The sequence below is a fragment of the Ruditapes philippinarum genome, unplaced genomic scaffold (genome assembly GCF_026571515.1).
Source record: "Ruditapes philippinarum isolate M1 unplaced genomic scaffold, ASM2657151v2 ctg56_1_1_1_1, whole genome shotgun sequence".
Taxonomy (NCBI): domain Eukaryota; kingdom Metazoa; phylum Mollusca; class Bivalvia; order Venerida; family Veneridae; genus Ruditapes; species Ruditapes philippinarum.
The window spans coordinates 653562-678978 of record NW_026862156.1 but is presented as its reverse complement, the minus strand read 5'-3'; the positions used below and the strand labels follow the sequence as shown (position 1 = coordinate 678978).

Sequence of the window (25417 nt, the reverse complement as noted above, 5' to 3'; positions counted from 1 at the left end):
GATAAAGTTTAAATTTTCTTTTCATTTATTGCTGTAGTGGAATGATAAACAATAATCATGATGCTATTAATTTTTGTTTTTCTTCTGTTTCAACAAGTGTTGGGATATTCGTTGAATACCCAAGAAGAATGGAAGAGTCTTGAGCAAGACCAACTAGACGGTATGTTTCTTTGTTAACGTCTGCATCTGTTAAAGTACTTAACTTCTCACTCTGTGTTTTTCACGTTGTCTGATTTATACGCAAGATCTTTATTTGACCCAGTAAATTGTGACCCCGTTTTGACTGCCGGGGCATTGCGAGAGGAATGAAGCACGTGTTACTGTTCAGTGTCAGTGTTTTATGCCAAATAGCGGGGAATATGTCGGGCTTAGTAACAACTTACCGATGTATACATGCCCACTAATTTGCTTATAGGAGACTATCAATCATGATATTTGTTTTAAGACACATAATAAAGTTCTGCTTATTTTGGTAAAAAATTAAGTAATCTGGTAATCTAGTGCGGAGGTCAAAGTTGCGTGCTCATACACGCGCGCGCGTATGTTAGATGTGCGTGTGTTGAACATTCATGTTTAGCAAAGAACTTTTCAATATTTTAGTTCCTCTTTAAACGTATATATCTATACATGTATATTTGTATGTATATTTATGCATAAATGTTTTGTATTGTGAAAAAAAAGAACTTTTAAATCTTCCTTCTCCGGCTCATTACATACACAATTTAACATTTCTATTAATTTTGATGTTAACTAGGTTTCGACCTGGTGAGTTTTTTATACCCCCGCACAACAAAGTTATCAGGGGGTATACTAGAATCAGCTTGTCCGTCCGGCCGCCCACCTGTCTGGCCGTCCGTCGGGTTTTCTTTGCCTGCCCAATAACGTAATAATCCTTTGCCACACAATCTTCATATTTGGTATTCAGATTGGTCATGATTAGTAGATGACCTTGATTGATTTTGAGGTCACTAGGACCTTGACTAACTAGACCTATCACTGAAGGTGATTAATACCCCCACCAACAACTTTGACTTTTTGAAAAAAATGTAGTCTGAAAAAAAATTTGAACACAAACTATCAACTGTGTACAAATTTCATTTCAATTAATTGTAATCGCAACTGGGGTCTCGAAATATTAGCTTGCTATACACCAAGTTTGATTACAATATCTCATTCCTAACTCTTGTTATTGTCAGGAAACCATTTTTTCTATTTTTAGTAACACTGTAACACTAAACAGTGACCTTGACCCTATGGTGTCCAAATGCAATACCAACCCAGGTCTTCATATAAGCTTCCTATACACCAAATAAGATTACAATATCTCATTCCTAACTCTAGTTATTGTCCGAAAACCATTTTTCGTAACGGTGACCTTGACCTTGACCCCAGGGGGCCCAAATGCAATACCAACCAAAGTCTTCATATAGGCTTGCTATACGCCAAGTTTGATAACAATATCTCATTCCTAACTCTTGTTATTGTCCGGAAACCATTTTTCTATTTTTAGTAACACTGTAACCGTGACCTTGACCCTAGGGGGTCCAAATGCAATACCAAACCAGGTCTTCATATAAGCTTCCTTTACACCAAATTAGATTACAATATCTCATTCCTAACTCTAGTTATTGTCCGGAAACCATTTGTCTATTTTTCCTAACGGTGACCTTGACCTTGACCCCAGGGGGTCCAAATGCAATACCAACCCAGGTCTTCATATAAGCTTGCTATACACCAAGTTTGATTACAGTATGTCATTCCTAAGTCAAGTTATTGTCCGGAAACCATTTTTTCTACTTTTAGTAACAGTGACCTTGACCTTGACCCCAGAGGGCCCAAATGCAATACCAACCCAGGTCTTCATATAAGCTTGCTATACGCCAAGTTTGATAACAATATCTCATTCCTAACTCTAGTTATTGTCCGGAAACCATTTTTCTATTTTTAGTAACGGTGACCTTGACATTGACCCCAGGGGGTCCAAATGCAATACCAAGCGGAGTTTCCATATAAGGTTGCTATATACCAAGTTTGATTACAATACCTCATTCCAAACTCTAGTTATCATCCGGAAACCATGATGTGGACCGACCGACGGACGGACCGACCGACCAACCGACAAGCTGACTCCTATATACCCCCCCTAAACTTCGTTTGTGGGGGTATAAAAATAGCTTGTCCGCCCAATAACTTAAGAATCATCTGACACACAGTCTTCACATTTAGAATGGAGATAAGTCATGCTTATTAGATGACCCCTATTTATTTTGAGGTCACTGGGTCAAAGGTCAAGGTCACAGGAACCTAAACTTAGAAAAGCTTGTCCGCCCAATAATTTAAGATTCCTTTGACCCACAGTCTTCATATTTGGCATTGAGCTTGGTCATGACCATTAGGTGACTTCTATTGATTTTGAAGTTAATGGGTCAAAGGTCAAGGTCATAGGAGCATTTAGTTCAAAAAGCTTGTCACTCAATTGAACAGTCTTAATATTTGGTATTAAGGTTGGTTATGACCAGTAGATGACGCCTTTTGATTTTGCGGTCACTAAATCAAAGGTCAGAAGGGCCTTGCCTAAAAAAGTTTGGCCACCCAACTCCTTACTCCTTTGTCCCACAGTCTTCATATTTTACATGGAGATAAGTCATGACAATTAGATGACCCCTATTAATTTTCAGATCACTGGGTCAAAGGTCAAGGTAACAGGGGCCTTCACTTCAAAAAACTTGTCCGTTCAAAAACTTAAGAATCCTTTGATCCACAGTCTTCATATCTGGTAGGGAGGTTGCCCTTAAGCTCTAAATGACTACTGTTGATTCTTACAAAGCGGTATGTGGGGGTATTCACGCCATGACAGTGGCAGTTCTAGTTTTGTTCGTTTAAAGCTATAGATTTTCAAATGAAGGACTGAAGTTTCATATTAGGTGTTTTTTTATGTCAAAATAAATTTGATATCAGCTGACCTACTTTTGATATTTTGATATCATTTAACCTACTTTCTTTTTTTTTTGACACGCTGAAATTAAATTTGGACCAAGGATGTAATTTCTAGTGCTGAATCAAATGTTGTTACATTTGATATTTTTGATATCGCTTGAACTACTTTTTTCTTTTGTTTTTTTGACGCACAGACTTGAAATTTGGACAGTTGGTGTAATTTCTGACGCTGAATTGAATTTTGATATCAGCCGACCTACTTTTTATATTATTGATATCATTTGACCTACTTCCTTTCTTTTTGACATACAGAAATGGAAATTTGACTAAGGGTGTAACTTGTGATGCTGAACTGAATTTCGATATCAGCAGACCTACTTTTGATATTTTTGATATCATTTGACCTACTTTTTTGGTTTTTACATGCAGACTTGGAATTTTGACCAGGGGTGTAATTTTTGATGCCAAGTTGAATTTTAAATTAGCTTACTGACTTTTGATATTTTTGATATCATGTGACATACTATCTTGTTTTGTGACGTACATATTTCCGATTTGGATCAGGGGTGTAATTTATGACGCCGATTTGAATTTTGATAGCAGCTGACCTACTTTTTATATTTTTGATATCATTGACCTACTCTTGCTTTTTTCTTAAAAACATAAAAATTGGACCAAGGGTGTTATTTCTGATGCTGAATGGAATTTTGATATCAGCTGATCTAATTTTGATATTTTTGATATCACTTGACCTACTTTCTTTTTTTTTTGACATACTGACTTGAAATTTCGATCGGGTTTGTAATTTCTTGTGCTGAATTGAATTTTGATATCAGCTGGCCTACTGTTAATATCTTTGATATTGTTTGACCTATTTTCATTTTTGTTATGTTACCATTTAGAATGTATAAAAAGCTTTAAAAATTTCGTTTTCCAAAGCTGTATACTTCAAACGTCTACACCTACCATATTTTGCATGTGGCATCTGCCTGTATTCATTCACAAAAGTTATAAAACAAATTGTCCCATCAAAATTAACCCTGCCCTATTCTATATTAATTCTGAATGGTTTCCGCTGATTATCTTGAAAACAGTTTATCACAAAGTCTTCTTATTTCACATACTGACTGGTCATAACTAGTAGATGACCCCTATTTATTTTGGGGTCACTTGGTCAAAGTTCAAGGTCTCAGTTGCCTTAAATGTCAGAATGGTTTCCGCTAATTATCTTGGAAAGTATTTATCACAAAGTCTTCATATTTCACATATTGATTTGTCATAACTAGTAGATGACCCTATTGATTTTGGGGTCATTAGGTCAAATGTCAAGGACCCAGGGGCCTTAAATGTCTGAATGGTTACATTTATATGATAATATGTATTTTATTCCATCTATTCCAGCTATCCTCCAACTTGTATAACTTATTAATGATAGCTTTCATTCAGTTTCAGGTCATATATTGGTCATTATTTTTATTTTTCCATAACTCAACACTTCCATGTACCAATTTGTAGCATGTTTCTATAACAAAATTACCAATAGTATGACTCAAGGGCTAGAAATGGGGGCGTATGTGTCGGTCGACATTTCTTGTTTAATTTAGTTAAGAATGTCATATTATTGTTATTTATCAACGTATTTGATTTATGTTTACATGAAAGACCACTTATGACGAAACTCGTTCGTTGACTTATTAAAAAATAACATTGACCTTTACTTGACCTTGGCCGTCAAGGTTAGATTAATAAATTTTGTTTAGATTTCCATAGCTATATTATTTATTTATGAATTTGATTTTTTCTTTGACAAAAAGAACACATAAGCCGACATTTTGAACTAGTGGCTCTTTTTGTAATAAATAGACTAGAAAGAAATTTTCTGCTCCTACAATATTAAAATGTATTGAGAGTTGTCTATGTTGGGGCAAGGCGTGAGCAAAAAAGTACACCCAAGTTTCTGTGGATATTTTTTGAAAGTACATAAGGTAACCAGGGGCCATCAAAGCTAAAGCTATATCCCGTGTTCGGCTTGAAAACGTAAACAAATAACATTTTTCGGTAATATTTTATAGTTTTTTCAATTAATTATCCACTATCTAGATGAAAATACATATTGTTCTAGTCCGGGAGGATATAGTGTCTATAACTATAGATATTTTCGCTATTTCCCATATATATTCATTAGGTAATACAGCAATGTCTGTGTCTAGATTCTGGAAAAGTTCATGTTTTGCATAGAAATGTAAACAATTAATATTTTTTCACTTATGTTTCATAAAATGTCAACATTTGGATGATATAAATGTAATTATACACATAGATAATGTAAAAACTACTTTCATGTCACTTTCTTTTATGTTTCAAGATCAAAATATCCGATTTTTCAATGATTTTATAAGATTATAAAGCGGAATATTATAATTATATACACGGAAAGATGTATTACAACATTACTTTTAAAAAACATAACAAAAGATAACATTTAAAATGATAAAATAACATGAAATAAGACTTTTCATTATTTTCGGATTTTTCGTCTTTTCGACAAGAAAAGAAGAAAATAGGGTAACAGATCCAAGAAGATTAATAATATAGGGCAATCATGGATACTTTTTCAGTTTCTAGACATACCGGACATTGCAGAAAACAATTTATATACAATTCGCACATCAGTTCAAAAAATTATGGTAAATCCAAAAAGGTGTTATCGTAGACTTGCCTCATTTTCTATCCCGTACGAAAAGAAGAAAATGGGGTATCGGATCTAAAAATATAAATAAGATAGGACAAATATGAATAGTTCTTTATATTATAAATATATCGGTTCTTTATATTATAAATATATCGGACATTGTTAAAAACGAAGTATTCACAAATCGGACTTTAATAACAAAAGTTATCGCCAATATAAAATGGTGTTCCCGAAGATAAAATTTCCTCTTTTTCCATGGCGGGGGCACCTGTTCATTTTTTAACCAATCAAAATGAAATATTTGTTAAAGTTACAAATAGGTCAATACAATTTATCACAAATGTTACGCTTATACTTAGAACCTTTTTTCTGAGATTTTGTAAATAAATTAAGTGTATGTAATTAACTATTCTTTCGGTATATAAATATTGATAGACCCTTTAATAGTGTGCACACGTCGGGCATCCAGGTGTTTGATACGGCCCCGTAGGGCTGGCACTATTGGAGGAGTCTGTTAATTTAAGTTGAATGTTAACCACTTTTTGTCTTGTTTAACAGATTTATATGTGGTGTCCGATTCTGATAACGGTTTGAACAATTTGTCAGTGCGTGGTCCGCAAGTTCACATTTTCTCCAGCAAACAGGCGAATATACTAAAATATAATCACTGCCGTGTACAATGAAACTTTATAGGAAATATAAGGTAGTCTAACTAGACAAAACTCATTTTAATTATCAGGTTAAGACGCGAACATTATAACATTACGCGAGGGGTAGTTGCCAAAGTTATATACATGTACTACAGTATAGAATACTGTATGTAAGGTATCAATAATATAGTTTTATTTTTAAATTTTTGAGTCAGTGCACAGCCATTGTATAAAGTGTACACAACTTTTTTAAAAGTGGCCCTAATAAGTGGGCGTGAAACGGTGCTGTAAGGAAGTTTATTTTAATTGTTATATCATTATTTTTACTTCACCTGTTACAGAGTGACAAGGTGAGCTTTTATGACACCGTGTTGTCTGTCGTCTGTCGTCCGTTCGTCCGTGCTTTAACTTTTTCATTCAAATGACTTCTCCTCCGATACCGCTTGGCCAAATTTAATGAAACTTAGCAGGACTGCTCCTTGCATGAAACTGTACTTAAGTGTTCAAAGAATTGAATTTCAATCAGAACTCTGGTTGCCATTGCAACCGAAAGATTTTTTTAGTCTTTAAAAATCTTTTTGTCAAAAACCACAAGGCGTAGAGCTTTGATATTTGGTATGTAACATCACCAAGTGGTCTTCTGCAATTAAATTATTCCCCAAGGGTCAAAAGGGGCCCCATTAGGGGGCTCATCAATATTACATTGGGTTATATAGGAAAATCTTAAAAACTCTTCGGGCAAAAACAACAAGGCCCTGAGCTTTGTTTATATAGAGTTATAAAGGAAAATCTTTAAAAATTCTCTTTTCAAAAACCACAAGGCTGAGAGCTTTGATATTTGGTATGTAACATAATCTACAAAGATTGTTCAAATTATGCCCCTATGGTGAAAAAGGTCCATTTTAGGGGCTCGTCAGTTTGACATAGACTTATATAAGATTTTTTTAATCTTCTTGTCAAAGGCCTAGAGCTTAAGAAACTAAGTCATATAGGTTCAGAAACTAAGTCATCCGATCAGATCTTGGGGAAACCTTTGTAAAACTGAGATCACTTTAAACCCCTGTTCAATTGAAACTGAGAATATTTGTCTTTGCAAACTCGAAATACAGGCATACACCCATACCTCAAGTGAGCGACCCAGGACCCAAGGGCCTTTTTATTAAGTAAATTTTATAGTGGTTTCCGCAGGAAAAAGTTGGCATATTTGCTCCCTGTCTCGGGTGAGCTATTATGATCGATGAATGTCCGTCGTAAGTCCAAATTATTTCGTGAACACTCCAGTGGTCACATGTTTACGGAGCTCCTTAGGTGACATTTTCGACACTTTTTTTCCGGCAATTAATTCGTTTTTACGAAATATTAATTCGTAATTACGAAATATTAATTCGTTTTTACGAAATATTTATACGTTATTATGAAATATTAATTCGTAATAACGAAATAATAATTCGTAATTACGAAATATTAATTCGTTTTTACGAAATATTAATTCGTTTTTACGAAATCTTATTTAAGGTCATTGTGAGCTTGACAAAGAACCTATAACCTCACAAAGGGATCATTTACAAGCCTGGATCAACCTTGAGATTATATACGGAATGGTTCTCAAGTTATTATATTTAAGTGAACAGGGTTTTTGAGTGAGAAGTCATTCTCTATCCAAAATGGCCTCTTTTTCCCCATTGTCAAATACATGTTCCTATCAGCAATGTTTTAATTTTTGAGGCAATTAATCTTTTCTGACATGTTTCTTTAAAAAAGAAACATGCTATATTATTACTTTCTTTTATCATATACATTAGTAAAACTAAAGGGGCGAGGGGGGCTCCAGACTTTCACTAATCTAATCAATTTAAAAAGGTATATTTCCTTACAATTTATGTATGGGCACCGTGCGATCATAAAATCATAACATTTTATTTCAAAACTCAATAATTTCGACTAAACGAAACAGAAAAAATGTCCGTGTTTGGATTTGAAGCACATGACCCCTATTTTAACAAAATTTTCCGTGTACTATCACGGCTGTGGCGGCAACGCTATTGCCAGGCGATTATTTTAATTTATATACAATAGTGTTTAGTTATAAAACTTGGGGAGAAAAAAAAATCACGATTTATATTGCATTTACATTCCTTATATTCAGTCAGGAACTTAGTTTCAAGGCCTTATTAATAACTATTATCAAAACTCTTTGAAACCCTAGAAAAAATTTAATTCTTTTTTACGAAATATCATTTCGTATTTACGAATTACGAATTAATATTTCGTAATTACGAAATAATATTTCGTAATTACGAATACACATTTCGTAAAAACGAATTAATATTTCGTATAAACGAATTAATATTTCGTAATTACGAATTAATATTTCGTAAAAACAATTATTATTTCGTAATTACGAATTATTTTTTCGTTTAAACGAATTAAGTTCCTTGGAAAAAAGTGTGGAAAATGTCACCGTACATATTTGCCTCAATTGTCACGAAACTTAGTCCGAATGTTTGTCCCAGTAATTTTTCAAATTCAAATAAATGGGTCGTCTCGGATGAAAACTACAAAAAAAAAAAAATTCTTGTTAACACTCTAAATATCATTAAATTTATCATTATTAACTCAATTTCAAATTTTGATGACATACAGGGTCATGCAACTAAAATAATGAGAACACAAAACTTGTTAACACAGGTTACATTTTCAGCCCATATTTCCGGGAAATTTGTCAGGAAGGTGATTTATGACGGTTCTTTGCTATAGGCAGTCTTACAAAGTTGCCCCGTACTTCAGTATTGTTATATCCTTCTGGTCCTTCAGGATCATTGATGCCAGCACTATTAAGTGTTGAGAATTGAGTACCACTCAAGCCGGTGCTAGGGGGTATTTATTCATTGTACTTCCATGAAACAAATGGAATCACAAACCTGTTACATGCTCTAATCATTGAAATCATTGAAAACTAATTGCCATAAGTCGTGATGTCAAAAGAAATTTTATAATGTATTTTTATGCTGAAGATTAATGCATTTCTGGCTTTTAAAAATAAAATGGTCACTATTTAAAATTAAATTCATTTAAATGCATCAATTTGCATCTTAGCTATCTTTTAAAATTCTTATGACAGAAAATTCATTGCTTTGAATTAGTCAGACAGCATCAATCTTTACTACTTTTCAAATCACAATTTTGATTCCTTGTATTGTCAATTTTAATTTGAATATTTACTATACATGTATCTATTTTTTGTTCTGCAAAATTTATCTCGTATTTCAAATTGGCAATTTCAATAAAAAAATTAAACTGATCATACTAGACTTGTTATTTTTGTGAGAATGCAATGAAACCCTTCAAGAAGAAATTGTGATACTGTTTTGACATGTACTCACTATCACTGATATTTAATCCATGATGGAACACTGATAATGCATATTAAATAAAAGACAAAACATTGTTTCTTTTAGAGTTTTTTGAACACTATTAAGGCTATACACCGGTTAATGATTACCTAAATATCAAAGTGATAATACTTATAATCCCCGAGAATTAGCATGCCTTATAAGTAGAAAAATTAATAATTCAGTTTCATTGGTTTCATATAAATTTATCAACACAATCGATTTTCCAGTGCTTTTAGTGTTTTGATTATGACCGAGCTACATCTGATCAATATAGAGTTGTCGATTTAAATCATTTCATAGCAGAAATTTCTTCAAATATTGTATCTGTCGCATCAAATCCAAGCTTATAGTTCATGTCAATTGCTTGTTTACAACTATATTCTTAAACAATAGATTTTGATTTCGTATGTTTTAAATGAGGCAACACATGTTTGTCACAATCATGCTTGCTAGAGTCGGTATCATTAAAACAATCATAATTCCGGCTCTTTCCATGTGATTCGTTAAAAAGCGAGTCGTATCTAAGGATATCCAGGGACACAATAATCATATCCCGGAAAAGTAAGACCTCCGGAAAACATTCTGTATTTTAATTTTAACTTTGTTAAAGTTCGTTCCATTTCTGAGATGGAATATTGTGGATGAGTGCAAAACACATTATAATATATACTATTGCTGTAGCATAGAATTTCACAAATGCATTCTTGTTTTTATCGTATTTTATTATAGACATATCCGTTCACACAGTCAAAATGTCATGTCTTATGACAGAATATTAAAATTCCTCATAAAACATTTACAAACCATGCATATTTTCAAAAAGTATCATTCAAATTTATTAACATGTCATTTTTTTAAAATAACTATATTCTAGATGGATTTTAATAAACAAACAGTTTGATTAAGTCTGGTTTCAATTCAGTCAATGATATATGTTTGTTTAACCTAATAATGACACTCGTTCATTACTTTTAGCATTCCTTGTACCGTTTCGAGAGTCAGTATTACAGCAAATTGCAGTGGGATGGAACAAAACAATCAAAGACAGTGCCTTGCTCAAAGTGAAAATGCAGAAATGCAGTGAGGAGATCAAAGCTACGGTAGAGAGCTGTAAAACATGCGCCGCAAATACATGCCAGTGAGATATTTTCTTAGTTTTCTAAAACTGTGTGTTTAAAATTTAAATTTACTCTTGGTGATAACTGTCAACTTGAAAACATGACATATTTTAAAGCTAATATTAAACACTAAGCTTTCCTTTAATTTGAAGCTCCCTTAAAACTACGATGATTACAAAGTTCATGATGACTGTTTAAAAGAGAGAAAACTATAGGAAGTATATGAAGCAAATCTTTAAATCCCACTCGTTAACAACTGCCGAAGCTTAGTTGGTAGATGTGTAGTATTCTTATATCAGTTTTAATAACAATAAAGGCTTATCAGGAAGTTATTTAAGTGGAAATACTAAAACTGCATCGTCCGTCTTACTTCCCGCATATGCGGCTGTTTTTTATGTTAAAAATGCATGAACATAATATATCACAATTGTTCAATATGTCGTATGTGTACTATATCCACGTCCCTACTTCAAAGTTTATATTCACATTTAGAATTCGAAGAAAACGAAATTTCGTTGAAACTTACACAAAATTGTTAATTACAGCAGGATATAAAATTAGGCGTTGTTTGATTTAATGTAGCTACTCGAAAACGGACTGAAATTCGTCTTAAGGCCCAATAAGTCTAAGAAATGGTTTTATTTTTATTTCTCAAAGCCTTTTTGAAATTTTTATTGATGCTTCAAAAAAGTATTTGCCCAATTATCTGAACCATCTTTTGTTTCTGTTGTTTTTCGTGCAATTAGTACAATTATTATAGTGATCTATGATTTTACGGAAGTAAAAGAAAACAACATTGTTTAAATGTTGGTACTTTATGTTTAACCTTTACATTAAATAATATAATTTTGTTTATATATACCAAAAGATTTTAAATATTTGTATAGACCTACATTTTTTTCTTTGTTATTGTTAAATCAGAAGGCCATACTGAAAATAAGTATACTTGTTACTGTAAACTTTGTATGTTACCTTCTATAAATAAAGATTTTATTATTATTATTATTATTATTATTATTATTATTATTATTATTATTATTATGTTTGTTGTACCGAATCATGAGTCCGCACCGAAATTTGTGACACCGTATACATTAGCGCTAGACTTGCACCGCATTATGATGATTAACCTCGCGCTGAATATTCTTATTTGTATTTATTTATTGTTGCCCATCTGGGCGAGGTCTCTAGAAGTATATTTATCATTAAAATGACAGGGTCTCATATTTCATATGTTTGGAGCAAACACTGGTTTATTTATGTAACGTTCAACGTTTTTTCAACACATCTTCTCCAAATGTTTGACATTAGATTGTGTCGCATTGCTGTTATGAAGCAAATGTGCATATTGGCATGTTAATTCCAAAGATGAGGATGTTCTCATCCGTCCGCATGAATTTGTACATGTGATAATTTCCTATTCTACTCGATTCTCTTGCTAGTCAAAGTACTCTGAATATTGAGTTTACAGGGCATTGGAATGCAATTAAATTTTTATGCTTAGAGTGCAAGTAACCTGTTTTTTTTGGGGTACATGATAAGGATCTGTAAGCCGGATATGACTGGTTTATGTGATTTTTTTTGTAAAAACAACTAAAATGAAGAGATAATTATTTTTTAATATAAAAGAATACACGTAGTGTGTTGAAATTATCAAAACGACAAAAAAGGATAAAATATAGTATATTTTGATGCAGATTACTTCCCCTGACACTATGTAAGCAATTCCGCGCGATTTCCTGTACAGGCCGCGGTGAGAATTAACTTGAATAAAGTTTCCTTTTAAAAGGAAAGGCTTGCACAGTTGTGCCTTCATCCTAACCCTTTAAAATTGTTTTTTTTTGGTTTCAATTTATTATCACATTTTTTTTAATTACGGTATTTGTATATCATAAAGGGTTTATTTAGTTGGTTTTTTTGTTTGGAAAACCGAATATTTTTTGTCAAAACGATTTGAAATCTATTCTCTATTGTATAAAACTAATAAAGAAAATGATCAATCGTAAAAATACTAACGTGATACTGAAGGAAAACAAGTGTGCACATTTCATTTCCCCTTTTTCGCAGCGAAATCATTCCTTTGCTTTATAGACAAGTAAATGCACTAAAATACTTCGTTACGTGTTACCAATTAATAAGCATGTATCAACTATGTTACACGATCACAAATAGTCGGTGCGCTATCTGTAGATCAGCAAGTGGCAAGGTTAATGATATGCATGGGCTATTTTTAGATTACCTCACCAAGAAGTTGAATTGCGTTCAGTAGATCTAAATATAATTAACTCGATCATGCGTGATTTGGTAAGCAGGACCACCCTTTGAAGACGGAATACTACTACAGTCACCATTCTCTATTGTATAAAACTAATACAGACAAAAAACAATTATAAAAGAAACGAACTTTTGCGTCTTGAAAAACAATTGAAACGGAACAATTTCGTTTATAATTTATTACGGTTTAAACCGATAAATCAAGTAAAAATAGAAATCCTATTTATATAAACAAACTGGGATTACCGAAGTAACTAAAATAGCTTAGATTTCCGTAATATTACTTCGTCTGATTCCGCAGAATGACGGAATCGCCCGAATTGTCACAATTGCAATCGGAACTACATCGGCTATTATCATTAATCCGAAGAATGACGGAAAAGGCCGAAAAGTTGCGATTGGCACGATTGCAGCTGGTTTCCCGTTCAATCATGCACCAACAGATGTATGCAGGAAACCACCTAACCGGAACAAGTTTTCCAAATGAAATGGCTTGCAGCCGTGGCTGCAAGCCAAAATATCTCATTTTTTACTTATATGAACATTTTTTTATGCAAAAGAAAAAAAACAGCAACAGGCATGTGATTAATGTACTTCCATTCTAATACAAATTAAAAAAAACCGACCAGACAAAAGTCCATTTGTATCAAAATCAAACTCAATTTTTATTTAACATTTTTTACAACTAGCTTATATATCTTAAAATGTTTTTAATTTAAGCCTTATCAAATGCCCAACACATGAGCAGTGATTTTAATTGTTAGGAAAGCTGCGTATTTTTATTCTGTTTTAGGGGCATGCTTTTATAATAAGTGTTTTGTACTTTACTGAAAAGAACGTGATGAAAAGATAATTCCTATAAATATAATATATTTTCCTCAGGATCTTAAAGCTGCATGCCTCCAGATGAGCCAAATTTTTTAAGACAATAAAACTTTGGATAGATAACTAAGATTGTAAGAATGGTAAAAAGATTCAAAATTCAAGTACTAATTTATATCTTATGTGCTTCGAATTACTGATTCTGCAGTATTGATTATCATATTTCTACTGCGTTACTAACGTATTAAGGGATATTTATGCATATTTTGCCCTCTTTTTGGTAATTTAAATGGATTGTAAGTACCGTTTGCAATGTGTTAATTTACTCTCTTTGTTCATTTCACAATATCTTACTTTTAAATACATTTTCAAAATTTTCTTGAAAATAAGGATAAATGTGGAGGCGTGCTGCTTTAATTGAAGATAACTGTCCAAGAAAGTTTTGAACAAGATAAATTCTTAAACTAAAGACATGTTTCCAAATAATGATTGAAGCTCATTTTCCTAGACACATACTCTGGTATGGCTTTTTACTGAAATATGGCGCTTTGTGAGCTTATAAATTTCTTTGCTGAATATCCAAGAATCTTTACTATGCCTTGTACTTATTCCCCTCTGTTAATACCAAACACTGAAAATAATCGAGCGCGGTCCTACTGACAACTCTATATCACACAGAAATACTTATAAAAAGCTATTTTCTCGAATGGCACTTAAAACTTCTATCTTTCCTTTTAGCTACAAATAAATTTTTTTGACAGAAATGAACGACATAAATGTAATGAAATATTTTTCGAAAAAAAAAAAAAAACAAAAGCACAAAAAAACAAACAAAAAACAACAACAACAACAAATGGCTATAAATTAGCTGATTTTTCCCGTTTAATATTTTTAGACAACAGCGCCAAAGTGTTAGCCATTCACCAACCTTCACAGATTATCTAAACGTGGCATTAAATTTGGCTAACCCTGTACAGTACCTTAAAGAACCACTTAATGAGATTGGGGACAGATTTAGCGACCTTATTGATCTTCTTGGATCCGGAAGTGATTCTTTTATTGACTCGATGAGTGCTCTTGGAAACAGTGCAGGCGGTGCTTTTAAAGTACGTTATTTTATTGTTGTAGGCCTCTTACTATAAGACACTATGGTGTTACTTGTCCTTATCTTTTTAAATCTTTAACATCAGTTACTGTTGTATGTTTTTATGCTCTCCGAAGGGAGAGCACAGAGTCACCGATTTGTCCGTCCGTCCGTCTGTCCCCTGACATAACTGAAACTACAGGAGATATCAACAAGAAACCTTGTTGGTAGAAAGATCTCATTTGGTAGAAGAGCAGTGAAAAAGAACCGCAACTCTGCCTTACCTAATTTTGGAGTTATTGCTCTTTGTTCGTTTTTACACTTTTAGCTTTTTCCGGGACATAATTGAAAGCACAAGAGGTATTAACAAGAAACATTGTATGTATATAGATCTCATTGAGTAGAAGTGCAGTACAAAAGAATCGTAATTATGCCTTGCCTAATTTTGGAATTAATGCCATTTTTACACTTTGGACTTTGTCCAAGACTATAACTCTGAAACTACAAGAGATATCAACAAGAAACTTCGTAGGTATATAGATATCATTGTGTAGAAGTGCATTGCATAAAAGCCATAACTCGGCTATTCCTGATTTTGGAGTTATTGCCCTCTTTTCAATTTTAAACTTTGTCGGTGACATAACTCTAAAACTACAAGAGGAAACTTTGTAGGTAGATATATCTCATTGAGTAACAGTGTAGTGCAAAAAAAAAACATAACTCTGCCTTCCCTGATTTTGGATTGATCGGTCTTTGTTCATTTTTATACTCTGAACTTTTTCCGGGCATAACTCTGAAACTACAAGAGATATCAACAAGAAACTATATAGGTAAATATATAGCAATAAGTAGAAGTGCAATGCATAAAACCCGTAACTCTGCCTTTTTTAATGCATAGTTTACAATGTTTATTGTTCCTTGTCATTTAGAAATTTGGTAACCAGGTGAGAAATATGAGGGCCCTCTTGTTTATCTATTTTGATATACATATATGTATATAATGAGTACCCTTTTTAAGATATTGAAAATCTTCTTTTAAATCATAATATATATATATATATCAATAAATAAATAAATAAACACTTTTTTCTGGCACTTTTATCTTGTTGATTAACTATAACTGCTATTCGAATGAATGTTTTTGTGATTCAAATATTAGGACGCTTTTCATGGCGTAGAGTATGGTTTCAACTCTATCAAAGATCAGCTGGCTAGTCTTGGCAATTCCGTTGCTAGTGGTATTAAAGATGCAGGAAACAGTATTGGAGATGGGTTGAACAATGCTGGCAATGCAATCTCACACGCTGGTCATAGCGTTATTCACAGTATAGGAAGTAAGTCATAACATTCCAATATATTTATAAAGTTAAGTATGCCAACATTAAATTGTTATGACACACCCCTAACTTGCAAATTTGTTTTTTTATGTTCAAATGCGTGTCCAAATATTGCAAAAAGAGGTTTGCAACCAAACTAATAAGGATTCCAAACAGTGCTTATTTGGGGGTAACCACCTGGTTGTTGCCCTCTGGTGGTGGTGATGGTGATCATTTGTGTCAATAGCTCAGTAGTTTAAAAGTTTAAAATTGTTTACTTTTAACATTTGACCTCTATGTGTCACTTTGACCTTGAGGGTAGCAACCTGAATGTATCTTGAGGGTAGCAACCGCGATGTTGTGCTGTGCAGATTGTGTCATGGTGGGGATTATTTGTGCCAAGTAATTTTAAAACCTTTGAATTGTCAATAAGTTTTAAAGCCGACATGAAAAATAGATGTTTTATCATTGGACCTTTGAGTGAGATTATGTGACTTGATTGTTGTGCTCTACACATGGTGTCATAATAGTGATTATTTCAGCCAAGTTATCTTAAAAACATTGCAGCAGTTTAAATGTTATAGAGGAAACATGAACTGTAGACCTTTTAAGACGTGACCTTTAAGTTACAGTAGACTAGCAACCTGATTATTGCACTCTTCACATCGTTCCATAATGGTGATCACTTGTGCCAAGTAATTTCAACAAGTTATGAAGCGGACACAAAAGTGAAACGGACGGACACACGAAAGGACGGACATAATTCTCTCCCCGCTTTGTGGAAGGGTATTAAATTTTAAAACCTTTAAATTGTCAATAAGTTAAAGAGGGGACATGAAAAATAGATGTTTTAATATTGTGACCTTGATCGTGTGGGTAGTGACTTGGATGTTGATCTCTGCGCATGGTTCGACAATGGTGATCTTTCTGTCAGGTTATCTTAAAAAAACGTGGTTTAAATGTAATGGAGTGGACACGAACTGTAGACCTTTTAACACTTGACCTTTTAGAATGACATTGATGACCCTGACCTTGGAGGAAGCAACCCTATTATTGCGCTATGCACATCGTCTCATAAAGGTGATTACTTGTGCCAAGTTATTTCAAATTTTAGCAGCTTAAAAATTATGGAGCGGACACGGAATGTAGACTTTTTAACATTAGACCTTTAAATGTGACCTTGGGGTAGCAACCTAATTATAGCGCTCTGCACATCGTCTTATTATGGTGATCACTTTTGCTAAGTTATTTTAATTTTTTGAAATTAAACAACAAAGAAATAAATATAAATAAGTACTTTGTTTCACTTTTTAAAACAATTATCAAACATCGAAGAATATGTAAAATATGTACTGACTGCAAATATTTGTGCACATTATATGTAATCATTAAAATATATGCATTCATTTCTTATTGACAAATTTGACTTAGACATTATAGAAAATAATTTTTTATTACCTCCCTTTATTTACATGAAATGTTATTTATAAATAATGCTTTAATGACCGTTAAAGGTATGCACCTACCAAATCTGAAAGATATCATTAAATAAATTAAGTAATTAGGTGAAATTTTTTGATAAATCCAACTTGGCGGAATAGGTTAACCATACAAGGCCCTATTTTCAAAGTGATAAAAAAGGAAATTACTGGGAAAATGGATGGCACATTTATATAACTTGGGAATATCATGTACATTGTATTGATAAGTAAGTGTGAAAATTATTAAGCCATTACTTCAGATAGAACATATGCACAAGACAATTCCTAAATTGCATTTTGTGTTTTGTTTTCTTTTCTCAAAGTTGATTTTCCTTATTAGATGGTAAATAATTTATTTCCGGTGGAGAGAAACGATTAGGAAATAAATATATTTATCATAGATTAAAGTAAATCATCTAGTTTTAGTGAGTATCACCCTTTAAGGTTGTAGTATTTATGGTACTCAGTTTTGCACGGATTTTCCATGCTTGTAAAGTATTGATAATTGTTGTTAAGATTTTTTCTTGCATTGTGCAGTAAACACATTCATTACGTTTCCCAGTCCACCCACCTGTTTTTTAGCATAAATGATTTTTAATGTTTATATTGAAAGAAAATGATTTGTTCATAGTTAACTGTAAGGATTTGTTAAAGGTACATCATGATGCAGAAACGTATTATTCATTCGTTGTTAAGAAAGGGCAATCTTGAATATATCAGTGTTTATATCACAGTTTTAGGGCGTGTTAAATGTTCATTACCTGAAGATGTTAATTTATTGGTCTTTAACTTTCTGGAGAGTATATCAGGACGCTAATATTAAAGTTTATCAGTAACAAAATTTATGAAAGCATTTCTGTGGCTTACTGGGCCTTTAACCCTTCCCCCATGAGCAAATTGTGAAAAATGACCATTTTCACTGAAGAGCCTCCTCTTACAAGTTCAAACTGCTATGAAACTATGAAAAATGCTTCAATACTAACCAAACTTGGCACAAATGTTGACTGGACCATTGCCTTTGTAACGACATGCTCAGTCTTGAATTTCCTGTTACCATGGCAACGAGGGGACATCTCAAAATTGCCAAAAATCACTATTTTGCCTCGATTTTTCCCATCAAAATTTATTTCAAAGTGCTGCAACTTCTCAAGGGATTGAGATAGAGTCAAAGGCTTTTCAGCGTTGGTAACACGTTACCTTATGATCGACCTGGGGTCATTTTAAGCCTCTCACAAGTCCAAAATTTTCTTGGCGATGAGGGGGACTCCGCCCCCCTTCAAACCCCCCAAACAGAAAGGGGCACATCCCCCTTCTGGCAGCCCCCTGATGTATCATTTGGATGGGGGCGGCGCCGAAAAAGTGCTCACTTTTTTAGCAACATTTCTCAAACGAAAACATGTGTTTGGGGCCAAAATAGGACATTTTTTTAATTATTTCAGGCCTAAAAAAAAGGGGGGGGGGTTCGAAAGTGCGTTGTTTCGCGTATATATGAGGTAAAGGGTAAATTATTTTTTCAGGATTTATTTTACTAGTATGCTGTAGATTTTTTGATTTCTATATTATTTTGTTTAAATGCTCTCATAATGTTTGTTTTTCTGTTTTTCTCGACAGCAATTGTTTTGTTGAAAGCTCAATTAATATAATATATCCTTTAAGTGATACAAAATCTTTCTGTAGGAATACTTGTCATAAACATAAGAATTTTACAACCTTATGCTACTTTTTTATTCAAAATATTGTAAATGGATTGTACTGCTGATAAATGATAATAATATATATACATGTATGTTTGTTTGATAAGTTTATAGTTGAATTTGATATACAAAATTTGTTGGTCGATATGCTATTGTATAACACAATGCACAAGACAATTCCTAAATAGCATTTTGTGTTTTGTTATCTTTTCTCAGAGTTGATTTACCTTATTAGATGGTAAATAATTTATATCCGGTTGAGAGAAACGAATTAGGAAATAAATATTTAAACAGTATCAAAGGCAACTTTAAATTCGTTTGTAATACACATGTTTGCTAGGACAGGAGCGAATTGCGTACAGACACGTTCGTCATGTATTTTTGCCCGCCATTTTGGGTTTCTACGCGTACGCACGGTAACTCTTTATACTATACTATGATCTTAACTATGGATCTTAAGCTTAAATGCTAAGCTTTCATTTTTATTTCCGCTTCAGATGTTTTTTTAGGGCCAGTCTTGAAAATTTTGGATGATTAATATCAGTAGAGGGAATCAAAAATAAATAGTGGAAAATCGTGGAAACCCATTAGCACCAACTTAATAAGTGATTCCGATTATCAGGAATCATTTTGACGATGAGCAGAGACTAGCTCCGGGTTTTGACTTAATATCAATATCAACTCACATCTTAATTCAGGGGGATTTTTTTTAAAGATATTGAATGAAATGCTTCTAAACTCACGGAAACACTATAAAAAATAAATTAATTATTAAAACAAGAATGTCATCTTAAATGTAGCAATTGACTGTCAAAAATTCAAGCATCAGCTTTCGGTTCGCATTTCATGTGTTGTGTATAGTTGTTTGAAATAAACAATGTTTAAATTAACATTTGACTGTGGCAATTGAAAGCATCTAATATAGGAAATTGGCGAGAAATATAGTCTGTCTTACTTGTAATGAAATGGTTGGGAAAGTTGTCGATTGTGTACTATGGTCGGCAATAAATCAAGTTATGTGACATAAATTTCATTGCGAATTGAAAAAAAGGATAGGAAATAGGTCATATTAGGGTTGAAATGTCAAATTTAGGGTAGAAAATATCACACACGAATTACAAATAACGATTTAATTATGAATTATGGCATAATGTATAACGAATAAGTTTATAATCATTTTAATCAAATGTTTCATTTTTATAAATAGGTATTTTTGGCAGAAAACGAGCGGTTGTTAGTCCGGAGATCAGGGCATGTATGATTCCATGTCTTGTTTGCAATCCTTTACTCATGCCAGATCAGAGGAACATGATAAGTGCAGGTGTGTCAAAATAACAAATTGAAACAAATAGTCATTTTCAGCAATAAGCATATGTAGAATAAAGCAAATAATTACATGAATATGTTATTACTAGTAAAATGGTAGATATCGGAGTTTTTTTAAAATTTGAAAACATTCCTTTTTTTGAATAGTATTGAATAGTCTTTAGAGCATCGATGAAAAGTTCAACGACACAGTTAGGGCAAATGTTAAAATGAGCAAGGGTATATTCGCTGTATTCAAGCCAACCCTATCACCACAAAGCCGGAGCTTTGAAATAAATTACATACACTTTTTAGCTTACCTGAGCACAAAGTGCTCAAGGTGAGGTTTTGTGACCACAATTTGTCCGGCATCCATTGTCCGTCAGTGCGAACGTCATCAACTTTTAATACAAACAACTTCTTCTCAGAAACCACTGGGCCAAATGTGATGAAATTTTCCTTGGATGTTCCTAGCATGAAGCTCTTCTAAAATTGTTCAAATGGTTCTGCTCAATTGAACATCTGGGTCAGGAGGGCTAAAATAGGTTTTGAAATGAAATCACTAAAAATCATCTTCTCTGAAAATGCAATGTCTAGAGCTTAAATAGTTTGTGTGTAACATCAAATAGATGTCTCCCAAGTTTGTTCAAATAAAAGCCCTAGGGTCAAAATTGACCCAGCCCCAGGGGGTCATTGTGAAAATCCAAAATCACTAGAGCATAGATATTTGGCATGAAATATCTTCTAGTGGATGCCACTATGTCTGGTCAAACAAAAGCCCTAGGGTAAAAATTGACCCATTCCCACGGGTCATTGATTTTCGTTTCCATTCTGGCTTAGTTATCTCCCTTTATTTAATATTAATAGATAGACTAAAAATCCTGTTTGTTTTGTGATTGATATTGTTACTGTGTGTATACGATGATGATGAAGTTAAAGCTTAATGAGGGTCAATCCGCCCTTCGGACACACAATGCAGCTTTCGCTGTCGAGTACGGACCCCGGACATGTCACCAGTCATGTCCTTAAAGAGTTAATTTTGAAGCACAAAGTGGTGATAATTTACCTCCATGCAATTTCCACGGAGTATTAGCCAAAGATATGAATTTTGAGCCAAAAGTAGGTCACTGTACGGCGGTCAATGAGAACCTAAATGTACAGTAACCTGTGACAATAGGAAAGGTTAGCCCTGAAAAGGGTTGTTTGTGCCAGGAAAAGGCCTGCCGTTCAAGCCGTCTAACCGTGCTAGGGGCTTACGCACCCTAGCGACCAAAGCGCCTACTTTGTAGGGCCACTCCCCTCGGCATTAGTCAGGACACCGGCAGCTGGTCCGCAGCACAAGTTTCAATCTTTTGTCGTCGCCCCAGTCTTCAAATCTTCTGCCGATGCCCTGTGCCTTCTCAGAGACGTGCACACTCCGAGGGGAAATGAGAAGACTGTGTGTATACCACACTCGCAAAAAATAATACATGTATATAATTATGCATATAAAACAATTTTCAAACATCGAAGAAGTTGTAAAATGTGTACTGCAAATATTTGTGCACATTATATTTAGTCAATAAATTACATGCATTCAATTCTTTTTGGGGAAGTTAACTTAGAATTTATAGAAAATAAATTTCTAATTACCTCCCTTTATTTACAATAAATGTTAAATTGGGTAATATCTTTATAAATAATGCTTATTGGAACTTACAATATTGACAAATCGTAATTTGAGCATCATACTTATGAAATAAAACCATGAAAAAAATGTATTACAGGATCTTTAAATAAATTTTTGCATTCATAACAAGAAAATAAATAAGACTTTTTAATCATTATTTTTTAACTTATGGTTAATTAAGATATGAGGAAAATATTCATCTAATAAAAAATAAATTTATTAATCTTCTTAAACCCAATCATCTTGTAATTGCAGTATATATACCAAGAAAATCTCGAAGCTAAGACTCTGAGCCGTCAGGTTAGCTCAATAGGTAGAGCGCTGGACTGTGAATCGGACGACCCGGGTTCGATTCCGGACGGCGCAGGTCACTTTCGTAGTGATTGATCATGGAATCCTTTCTACGGTCATTCGCACTGTACCTCTGCTCTGGCACGTACAAAAGTCAGTTCCTTGCGAAAGTGAAGGCAACTAGTACTGGTAAACTGCTTGACAGCCTGCCCAGGAATGATGCAGTGGTTGAATTGTGCTCTGGTGAATTCATTGTGGCTTACTGTCGTGATCCTGAGTGAAAACTACCAAAACCACAACCAAGCTAACACTCTTTTAGCCGCCCGGTTAGCTCAATAGGTAGAGCGTAGGACTGTGAATCGAGCGACCCGGGTTCGATTCCCGGACGGCGCAGGTCACTTTCGTCGTGATTGATCATGGAATCCTTTCTACGGTCATTCGCCATGTACATCTGCTCTGGCACGTACAGAAGTTTTAGTTCCTTGCGAAAGTGAAGGCAACTAGTACTGGTAAACTGCATGACAGCATGTCCAGGAACGATGCGGTGGTTGAACTGTGCTCTGGTGAATTTGATGTGGCTTACTTTCGTGATCCGGAGTGTAAACTATCAACACCACCACCAAGCAAACACTTTAGCTACATACATGTATTGATGTTAACACATAAAAAAGCATATGGCTACTGCTGTAAATACTTTAACTTATCACGATGAATACACAACATGACTATATTAATTAGTGAAAAGCCCAAGCTAACTGTAAGTTTTAATTATCCCTTTATAATTACATTGTGTTACCTCTGTAAATGCAATTTAAACTGCAGTCATGCCCTATGTCAAGACCCCGTAACACAACTTGTTTATGGTTTTATATCATAAATCTGATGCTCATATGACCTCTATAATGGATCTTTACATTTATTATTTTTCAAATGATAGCCCTTAGGTCAAAATTGGCCCTGTCCCGAGAACATTGATTTCTTTTTATATATATATGGTAAAAACTTTAAAAAAAATCTAAATCTACAGAAGCTAAAGCTTACCAGTGACTCCATAGCAGCCATTTACAATTTCATAGCAACCCATGACTTCCATAGCAAACATTATCTTATCTAATATTAATTTCACAGCAGGCACTGACTTTCAAGGAAACCATTTATTTTGTACAGCAACCAGTGACTTCTAATGGAACTGTTGTTTTCCCTTGGCAAAAACAACTAGTAATGTTTTACATGTGCACTATTTCAGATACAAATATAAACTTTTTGATATCAGTTTAAGATTTAGATTTTACATCTGCTTTTGTTTATAGTTTACTATATAACACTTGTTCCTTGTCATTGAGAGAATTGATATTCAGGTGAGCGATATTAGGGGTCATAATAGCCCTCTTGTTTTTGAATATATTCCTTTTTTAACAGTCTGCGGAGCCGACGTTGTAAAGTTCAACGACACAGTTCGGGCAAATGTTAAAATGATCAAGGGAATGTTCACTGCTATATCTGATAAAGTTAATCCTGTCATCACAAAGGTAAGCTGGGGACACTTAGTACTGTGGTCCTACTGCTTATCATATTACAACTCTGTTAGACATCAAAACAAACCTATGCTCTGTTAAAACATGTATTAGCTTTACTTCCTATAAATTTCTCAACTGTAAAAGAAACCTGTAAGCCGAACATTTTTTTTTATCATCTAGAACTCTTTACCTTTTTAGCTAAACATGTTTTGTTTTAAAAATTGAATATACTTCAATTCTGCCAGCTAAGCTTTATTTCTATTCTTAACTTCTTCAAAACATAGACTATATGCATTGTAGATCACATGAGCACAAAGTGCTTACAGGAGAATTTTTGTGATGGCAACTGTACATGTCCGTCGGATATAATTATCTACAATCTCTACTTTTTTCTTCATTTACGTGTAAACCTGGCATCATATCTCTATTAATATTGTTTTTCCACCAAAACGAAATGAATAATTAATTTTGGGTTTTCAAAAACTCATTCAAACAATCAGTTAAACAGTCAAATTATCTATCAATTAATCACTCATACAATCAGTCAATGAAAACTTATTTTACTCAATTTACTTATAAGAAAATAGTCGTAATTATTCATTATCATCATTTCCTTTATACAATACTTAAATGAAACGTGCTAATACTTGTGGTGACTTAAACAACATGAGCACTTCGTTAATCAGCTGTATTTTTAGTAAACATGCATGTCAAAGATAATAGGTTTGGAACTATTGAAAATTCTTTTTAAGACAAAGATGTATTCTTTTGCAGATAGAGTTTTGCCCGGAATCTCAAGTCGGTGTCACGTACACTAGTATTTACGTAACAGCTAACGTAAAGGGGCGTTACTTGCGTTATAAGTCTAGTGTCACGTACGATATGATGAACATGGGATCGTCTGCAAGAAACGTTGCAACAGAGTTTTGGAAGAAATGGACAGAATAAAAGAACTGCACTGTATATGCAAAAATAGTAAAGATGACAAATGGATACGCCTTTTTATTTTTTCATGCCCCGAACTGAGGAATATATATAGTATACACCCGTCAGCCGTGCATAGGCGTAGCGCCTATTATTCACAACACGCACTTGTGTATAAAGATTCCACGATCAAATTACCATTTTAAATCGATTTTTTTTTGCAATGTCAACTAAAAGTTTAACATATT

The 25417-nt window shown here is 33.5% G+C and overlaps 1 protein-coding gene across 2 annotated transcripts; it reads left to right on the top strand.

The window, feature by feature from the left end:
- On the top strand, positions 1-25238 carry LOC132718132 (uncharacterized). 2 transcript variants are annotated; one of them, XM_060701758.1, is made up of 7 exons: positions 1-160; positions 10650-10812; positions 14784-14994; positions 16132-16306; positions 20671-20784; positions 24148-24257; positions 25020-25238. In XM_060701758.1, the coding sequence occupies exons 1-7, from the start codon at positions 58-60 to the stop codon at positions 25191-25193; spliced, it is 1050 nt and encodes a 349-aa protein (XP_060557741.1). In that variant the 5' UTR covers positions 1-57; the 3' UTR covers positions 25194-25238. The 2 variants fall into 2 exon arrangements, with proteins under 2 accessions (XP_060557741.1, XP_060557742.1); XM_060701759.1 differs by lacking the exon at positions 20671-20784.
- Positions 25239-25417: the final 179 nt, after the last annotated feature.